Source organism: Dermacentor variabilis, chromosome 3 (assembly GCF_050947875.1).
Source record: "Dermacentor variabilis isolate Ectoservices chromosome 3, ASM5094787v1, whole genome shotgun sequence".
NCBI classification, from domain to species: Eukaryota; Metazoa; Arthropoda; class Arachnida; order Ixodida; family Ixodidae; genus Dermacentor; species Dermacentor variabilis.
Window position 1 is genome coordinate 229391804 of NC_134570.1, and position 8943 is coordinate 229400746.

General features: G+C 43.3%; 1 protein-coding gene across 1 annotated transcript in view; it reads left to right on the plus strand.

Moving 5' to 3' along the window:
- The window catches only part of LOC142576691 (glucose dehydrogenase [FAD, quinone]-like), a 178289-nt gene extending 170318 nt beyond the window's left edge, over positions 1-7971 (plus strand). Inside the window, exon 11 of the mRNA XM_075686922.1 lies at positions 5980-7971. Within this exon, the coding sequence (XP_075543037.1) occupies positions 5980-6286 (307 nt within the window). The 3' untranslated portion in view covers positions 6287-7971. The remainder of the gene's footprint in view (positions 1-5979) is intronic.
- The last annotated feature ends 972 nt before the right edge of the window (positions 7972-8943 follow it).

The following is an 8943-nucleotide window of genomic DNA, read 5'->3' on the forward strand; positions in this document are numbered from 1 at the left end:
TTGAATTCTTGAGTTCGGCCTTTCAACTTCCAGTTTGACTTCTATTACGTAATGATCGCTGCCAAAATACATGTTTGTGTCAGTCCATGAAACATGCTCTGTCTTCTTATTGAACTTAAGGTCAGATGTGGTGTCTCTGCAGACAGAATTGCCGACCCTTGTAGGATGTGTCTTATCCGTGATTAAGACCAGGTCTAGCTCATCCGGGTGGTTCCACAGATTGCTGCCCTTGACATTCGTCGTAGCGTAGCCTCATAGCTCGTGGGTTGCATTGAAGTCTCCTAATATAATCAGAGGTCTATTTCCAGCTAGATTAGTAGCCTTTTTGAATATTCTCTTGAAGTGTTGTTTCTGGTGTTTCGGATTGCTGTAGATGTTGAGTACGAATAAGGTATTGTTCCTCTGATTTTTGTGTGAAGTTGGTATTACAACCTGAATCATGAGGTACTCTAGGTTTTGGTTCATGATTCCTAAGTCATGCGGGATGTGTGTAAGCTGCTTATTTACAAACACGTACAGGCCTCTACCGTACGTTTCACTCTCTATGGTCCTGTATCTAGTGAGTGTGACGTATCCATATCCTGTCTCTTGAAGTGCGATAATATCCGGTTTAGGCTGAAGTGACCTAAGGTATTGCTGGATGATGGTACGTTTGTTATTGTACCCCCCGCAATTCCACTGCCATGTTCGAAATTCCCTCTTAGTGTGACCCATATTCCATATTCATCTCCCCCGCCTGGGGAGTTAGTGTAGCTCTGAGGAATGATGACCCGCATTGTTCCCTTACGTCCATTGACATAGTCATCATTTCCAGGGTTTTGATTCTTTCGCTAAAAGCCTTCAGCCCCTCCTTAGGGTTATTCAGTGCCACCTGTGTTTGGCCTACATTCATTGTTAACTGTGACACACTGTCCATAAGTATCTGCATGTTGTCTTTGAAAGACGCCAGCGCTACAAAGATATACAGACGATCTCGAAGGCCGTATTTTGAGGCAATGTTGGCTCCGGGAGGATGACGTTAAGTCATGGCTGCCATGTCTATACGTTATTCCAGCGCTAAGCTCTCGTATTTTTGTTTTGGGTTCGGCGCCATCTGCTGCCGGTTCACGCGTGATTCAGTAAGAAAAACAGTGGGGCTGACAGCTGTCGACTATGTGTTTCGTGTCGGCTGCTATACCGCAAACAATATATGCACTTGTATAACAGCTCAAGTATACGTACGCACGTCGAAGCAGGTGATTTTCAGCCGTGGTCCTTAAAGAGAAAATGCGAAAAACACTGCCAGAAATCCAATGTTGCCCCTGCTACCTGAGCTCGCTTTGCCCCTACTTGTGCTGCCTGTTTCGAACGCAGCCATAGAAAGCCTGTTGCTCAGTCAGGTTTCGTTGACAAAGAATGATGTGAAAAACCACATGTCGAATGAGACACTGCGTTAAGTTTGGTCTGGCTGAGAGTTGGGATTGGTGCAAGGATTTTCAGCCAGATGAACAGTTTCTGTAGCGTTTCAAGTCTGCAGTTCTATATGGTCGAAGTGACCGTCGGAGTTAACTAAAATGGGGCTAGATTGACTATTTAAATCCTCAGTGTGAGAAGTATCAATTGGGACTCTACGCCATGTTTTTTTTTCATTCTTTGTTTTAGTCAAGCAGCTTTGTATTACGTGAAAGTTGCGACTGTTTCATGGTACTTTTTGAACGTCGCATATTATTACAACAATAAGCTCTGTAAATATATGAGAAGGATGTTCGTCGGCAGTGAAGATGGCGAGTCAAGTGCTCATCAAAGGTCGGTGAGTGATTGCCTTGCCAAAGTCAGGATGAGAACTCGTCGATTTTCATACCGCCGCACTCCTGTGAGATTTTTTTCCGTTTATGCTATGTGCGTACGAGTAATTGTAATCATCGCGTACTTTTTATATTCACGTACTTTATGACCATTGCAATTCCTCTTTGTTGGACTTACTATGCATTACATTGCACTTTGTGCACGCGTATTTCCGAGCTGTGATGAAAAAAAGAACTACGTTCAATATACATAAGAGGTGTTTGTGGTACTGTTACGTCCATATTTTATTATTTTTGCCCACATCGCATTGGTGGTTGGGCAATAGTTCTTTTCAGTATGCAAAGCTGTATTAGTGTTCTACTGACTTCATATTCTGATGTATACTGCTTGGATTTGTTGGACAAAGGGGATTACGCTATACTTCAAGACAGCCCTGCGCCACCCATAAAATAATTGAAATTCTGAATAGTTTTTTATAGAATGTTTGTGCCCAACACAACTCAGAGACTGAATTGCCTGTAAAGAGAAACAAAAATAATCTTTATCAAGCCGGGCGGTATCGCGCATTCAACGCACCGCGCTCGAGCAGGAGCGAGCCAGCCGGCGCGGCGTGACGTATTATCTCACGTGACGGGCAGGCCTGAAAAGCTGTTTAGGAGGTTGTGCATGACTCCTCGAAGGTTCCAGCGTAATTGCCGGTGTCCGTGTGTCTTCCGGAAAGTACTGCACAACTGGCGTCGCGCATACAATCAGACTATGCAAGGTTCGGTGACAACGGATAAAACCACCGATAACATTCGAGAGGCTTCCGGCACATGCAAGCATGTCTTGCGCCGACTGATTACGTTGAACATTTGTTAGCCGGGGAAATGGGGTCACCGCAGAAAGGATAAATAAGAACATGTGTCAATATTGTCACGTGAAGCGGTGTATAAAGAACGCAGTAGCAATACTGTGAAAGACGAAACTAACTTTTATTGGGCGAATTTGTGCCCTCAAAAACAGGCTACACTCAAAGAACGGCGACAGCGGCGAAACAGTCGGTGATGGTCGAAAATCTGATCAGCGGGTCAAGCACGTCGGCTTTTATAGATCAGTCGTCGAATGTTCCAGAGTAATCGCTGGGACCTGCATGCCTTCCACAAAGTTCTACGCCATTCGCATCGCGCATGCATGCAATCGGTTTACACAAGGTTCGGCGACAACAGACAGCGGATAGAAGCATCGATAACATTCTAGAAACTTCCGATACATGCAGACGCGTCCTGCGCTGAGCGATAACATTTCGTGGACAGTAGAAGCACTCACCCGCAAAAGATAAACGATTTCACGTGTCAATATGCCCAATAAAGCTGCCTATTCATACTGCTGACCGAATGTATTCGTCTTGTTTCGCTCGTTTTAGGCTTACTGGAAGTTTGTCGTGCAAGTGGTTTGTGGCCCGCTCTGCCACTTCCCGCGTATGCCCCCAGTAGCACAGCTGCACGCAGTGTCGACCTATCTTAACTAGGCACACTTCCAAGATTTAAAATCGTCTACTCCTCGCCGCACACATCTGCGCCACCCTGGTTTGTATTTCCCGACAATACGCTATGAGGTGAAGTGGAAGCGCGAACCAAATAATTGCAATGGCGAGACGGAGATTCAAAGTGTTTTTCTCGCTGAAAAGTCAAAATACTTCGATTAAAATTTCCGTCGCGAAAGTAGTCATGCTTCTCAATTATATCTATTTTTCTGCTTATTTTTTCATGGAATACCATAGTGAGTTACCGACGTCGAGACATAGCCAAAAATAACACTTGTGCCAAATTCAGGCATTTATTCAGACCGTGTGCGCGACACGGAGAAAAATATAAAATCTCAGATCGTGTGTTTTAGGGACAGTTCTACGAAAATAATTCCAGGTTTTCTTCCGTAACTATCTCTTTAGAAATATTTCCCAAACGTTATAACTTACGCATTTTTACTTCAGTGTTAAAGTTAAGGTATTTTAAGATGCTGATTTCTAATAAAAGAAAAATCTTCAGGCAACGGGAAAACACAAACCTTAAAATGTCAATCTTTCGCAGATTTTGTTTCGCACCTGGTTTGCCACCGTTTCGTGCAGTTGAAACGGCCCTACATGCCCAAAAATTTCTTCCGCTCGAAATATATTAGGAAATTACTGTGCAACTAGACCTTACATAGGTTAAATGTTTCAAACTTTTTGAGAGAAATGAATATTGGTCGAGTGCCACAGTTGTTACAGCTGCCGTGGAATGACCCTACATGTGATATGCGGTTTATTGGTAACATTATGTTGCAGCAAATGAAAACGATTGACCTGATTCACCTAACCGAAATTATATTTGCTAAATAATAACTTCGTGGAGAAACTTTTTGCCTACCGTAATAACGGCGTATGTACCGCAAAGCTCTCTTTCGAAGAATTTTAATTTTCTCATATCTGCAGTGGTCGTTTCCCAAACAATGAGTTATCTTGCAAAGATAAATGGCATAATAGGTCTGTAGCCTAATGACTTAGGTACAAGATTGGCTACATAGCCGTCCCAACGTTTTTGCGTCAGCTTCAGTAAATTTCGACATGGGCATGTGCTACGATAGGTCTTAGTGGAACCAAAGGCCTAGAAGTGTAATACGGGTAATGTCACAATTCTTATGTTCGTGTACAGAAAACGAATGTTATACGATTATAATCAATGGGCCTTTCCAGTTTTTGTAAAATCACGTAAATACTAATTTTTCAGTAATATAATTTCTAAGACAAATTAGAAATGATGTTCCTGTTTAGATAAATTGAGGCGGGATATATTGTATTGGCGTAACGATTGCTAATTAGCCCCTTATATGCCGTGACAAGCTTCGACGAACCTTTTTGAAGCGCAGAATTTTTTTAGACCTGCATATTTCCTGGTAAATGTCTTTCTAAAATGCACACTACTAGGAATCCCTGTTTCATTTTTACTCGTCTCGTTGAAAAAAATAGCAAGAGTAATGGTGCATTATTTGTTTGTCAGAACTACAATAAACTACACATGAAATCATGTGAAAAAAATTGGGGAAAGTTTACGACGAGCTAACTCTTTATCGGCGTCAGAGGAGGTTCGTTGTGATAAAGCGTTACCATTTGATAGGAAGTTAAAAGGTTAGTTAAGTAATTATTTGCCATATCTCCTGCTTCCATTACAAAGGTTATTGTCTGCAAGAAATACGTTCGCGTCGCCAGCATATAATCACGTCTGGAGAACGTGATTAGCGTTGGCAATATGTGTGATAAACCTAATGGTGTCCTAAGTTCAATCCCGGGCCATATTCTGGAGACGTTCTTTTCGTCTGCCGGCCTTATCTAAGGCATCGCCGGGACAGTCAGTATGATAAGGAGAAAAGAATTGCAAAGAATGGCGACGCGAGGCCCTGTAATCAATCAGGAGTGTTCTTGACGGAGGAGGATGGTATGCACCTTGACTCTGCTGAGCCTAGTGCATCAGACTCGGTATTTACCTCCAAGTAGCTGCCTCTAAATAATCTGCATGTAAAGTATGACCATTTTCTAAGCGTAAAGTGTTCATGGCATTCCATATTTGATACCAAGAAGCAACAAATAAGGCAGCAGTTCGTGAAAACGACAGTTTTGACCCCGACAAAGATGGTTATGTTGATATGAGCAAGAAGCAATAAAAATGTGATCAAAAAACTTTATTAACATAGATAGTTACAAAGTAAGTTCCCTGTTTGGTTTCTTGCTCGATGAGCAAAGCCACTGCGTCAACAGTTGCCTCACCGTTGGTCTTGCTTTGCCCGAAAACTTGCCAAGTTAGAAAGTGTAATGCTTGGGCTGCGGTGAATTTAGCTTTAGCGGTCATTGCCTTCAGGCAAATGCTGCGTCTGGTACCTTTCTTATTTATCACGCGACATCTCTCCAGCCCATGTATTGACAAGCCCGAGAAAACAACTTTCGTCTGTTACTTTAAGGGATAGTTGGGCATTGGGCAAGATGCCATGTAAAACACTTGAGCAATGTTTTTATGCAACGCACAGGTTATTACATTGCTCAGTTGCATCATTAACGGTGACCAGTAAACCTGCATGCTCTCAAGCGTTGACCGGCCTGTGAGGTAGTCGTCAGGAGTGGCTTCTGGCGGTGAAACCATAAAGAATGCTTGTAAGTAAGTCCTTTAAACTTCACGTGCGCAGAGTTCGCGGGGGCGTCACCAACCTGCGCGTGGTGGATACGTCGGCCATCCCGGAGATGATCACTGGCCACTTGAACGCGCCGGTTATCATGATGGCTGAAAAGGCGGCCGACATGATCCTCGAGGACAACGGGAACGTGGTTCCGGACTCCCCGAGGCTCAACTACCGCGTCCGAGGACCCTCCTCTAAAGGATCGCAACAAGGAGGCCACTCGGCGGCTCCGGCGTCGACTCTCTTGCAGCCAGCCTCGTGGCCGCTGCTCAGGGCCATGGTGCCGGTCTTGCTCGCGTGCCTGGCGGTTTCGTGACGCTCCGCTTCGGTGCTGTGGGCGTTCTAGCTAGGAAAATATTATGGCGCGAACATTGCCTAATGCCTTTGTCCGAAGACATGATGGCTATGCTTTAGCTCTCTCTCTCTCTCTAAGCCATATTTGAGAACCGTGAATATGCCTCGCTAGGCGCGTAGGTAACGATGCCATTCTTTCTGCACTGGAGTAGTGCATAAACTTTGGAGGGTTTCGTGGGGCAACTGTGAGCTTGCTGGAGCGTGAAAACAACAAATATAATTTGAATTGTACTGATGAGCACGATTGTGGCCTGTGAAAAACATTATATTAAAAATACTTATACCACTGTACTGAGAGTTGGCTAACAGAAAAAAACACTAAACCAGAGACCAGCGCTTGTTCCTTTGGTTTATGCGGACTTTCATTCCTGTTTACTATTGATTAATGAAAGTTTGGCGGGAAGAGCAATAACATAATGAATCGAAAGTTGCTCTAACGCACGAGTGCTTCAAGCAGTGTGCCCTAAGACTAATATGGTAGCTGGCCTTCAATAGTTGTGCAGATAATCACCTAAACCACTCTAAAGATTACAAAGCACGTGGTTCAATAGCAGTGTTCATGCACACCTACATACTCCTGCATCATCATTAAAAACATCATTCATAAACGTCCTCTATTTTGAGAGTGTTCTGAGTTAGGTTAGTGTCACTTTTCTTTTTTAGGAAGTCGATTGCCTCGCCAGTAAATATGCAGTAATGCCAATGTTGTTGCATAGGGCAAAGCTGGTGCATGGTAAGACAGTTCAGTTTACGCTGGCAGTAAATAATCGTTTTTTTTTCCTCCATGTCGGGTAACTCAAGTCCCAGACAGGAAATGAGTGGAATAATGGTGCCGAGAAGGTTCGGTGTATGCCGAGTCCTATGAAAAGAATGCGCCTCTCTAACCGAATTGCCAGATTTTCGTAAATTTGCTACCAGCATGAATCGAAGGCACACCCTGTACACTGCAAGGGGGTTTTGCTCGTGAAATTGTACTGACTGCGGGCTCGAAAGGACTTTGAGTGGCATCGGCATTATGATGGTAGGAGTACGAGTTCCTTTCATCGCCGACGAATGTGTCCGCAATATCAAAAACCTTCTTAACGCTGCCACCACTGGTAGCATTATGTTAATTTCATAATCAAAATCGTTCCTAGTTTATCAAGCACCTTAAACTATTTAAGGTTAACAGCAATGTACACATTTCCATTTTCGCGAAATCAAGAACTAAACATCTCCTGCAGAGCTTTTGAATCTATTCTACGACGTTGTATGCCAACAAAACATGCACTTCACATGAATACAGATTGTGTTTATGTCTTAGAAGTCATAAATAAATAGAAAATGATTGTTGTGACAGGGCTAATGGCTGTATTCCCATTTTACAATAACGTGTGCACCAGATCTCAAGGTCTTTGGCATGTGACGATTTACGCGTACTGTCGCTCAAATTCCTTGGTGAAAAATGACTTGAATGACTGCTGCCGAATTGTCTAGACGTTGGAAGCATAGAAATATATGCGAGGATTTATGAGCCGTCATACAGGAGAAACTATGCTCAAACGCACACAGCGTTGCGTTGTGTAATTGTTATGTTTGTTTTTACCTTTTCGCAAATGGAAAGCGTGTTCAATTGTATTGAATAAAGTGGCCATTTTCACTGTTCAATCTTAGCGTCATGGTATTTTTTTTTTCTCCGTGGCAGCCACATCCACACAATTACAAATTTTCCCATAGCTCAGGAGCGGGTGACTTGAATTGCTCTCGAGGTATGCGCACCCTTCAAGCGCAATTTTCTTATAAACCAAGTCTTTTCATGGCACGAAACAAGCGCTCGGAGGCTTCTGGAATTGCATTTTAACGGCCCACATCGACTTAGTATTTGAATTTAGTGCCCTTTTAAATGACTACGTTAGGGAGCACTCAAATATTTCAAATGAATTTCTTCTTGGCATGCTTTGCAAGGCCTCATAATGTGGACTGTGGTTTCAGCGTGTTTAGATCTTGAGCAGTGCATGAGCTCATGGAGGCATATTTTATTAGAACGATCCTGCATGTGTTAGTAACACGTTAGTTACATTATATTCCACAGAGGTTCACGTTTGAGGCCAGCTTGTAGCATTCGTGAATAACCTAGCACTGTACCATATCCGCATCTTGCATGTGCAGATCTGCGCGATCCAGTTAACAGAACGCGCCAATAGCTCATATAACAACACTTGTTATAAAATGCCTCGGATCAGCGCTACCCGGTCGACGTAACAGCAAAGCACATAAAACAAGCACTTAAGATGAAAATGCGTTAAAGATATGATGACAGGATCAAATTCTCTTTATATAACCATGAAACAGAAGGATGACTGATGCATTATTCCTTTAGTTTTGCAATCCAGTGGGCTTCCACAATTTCTCTCGCGGTTTCATTTCTATGCCTAATCAATATGTCGGTGCTTCTAAGGCAGGGTGGGCAAGCATGTTCTCGACAGTGCATCGCCAAATGCGTACTAGGGCGACCTTTCAGACTAGACAACTGTTCCCTTAATCTCGTGTTAATGCATCCCACAGTCTGCCCTACGTACACATGACCACACGTCATAGGAATTTGAAACACTACGTTCTTCGCGCAATCGACAAATTCGT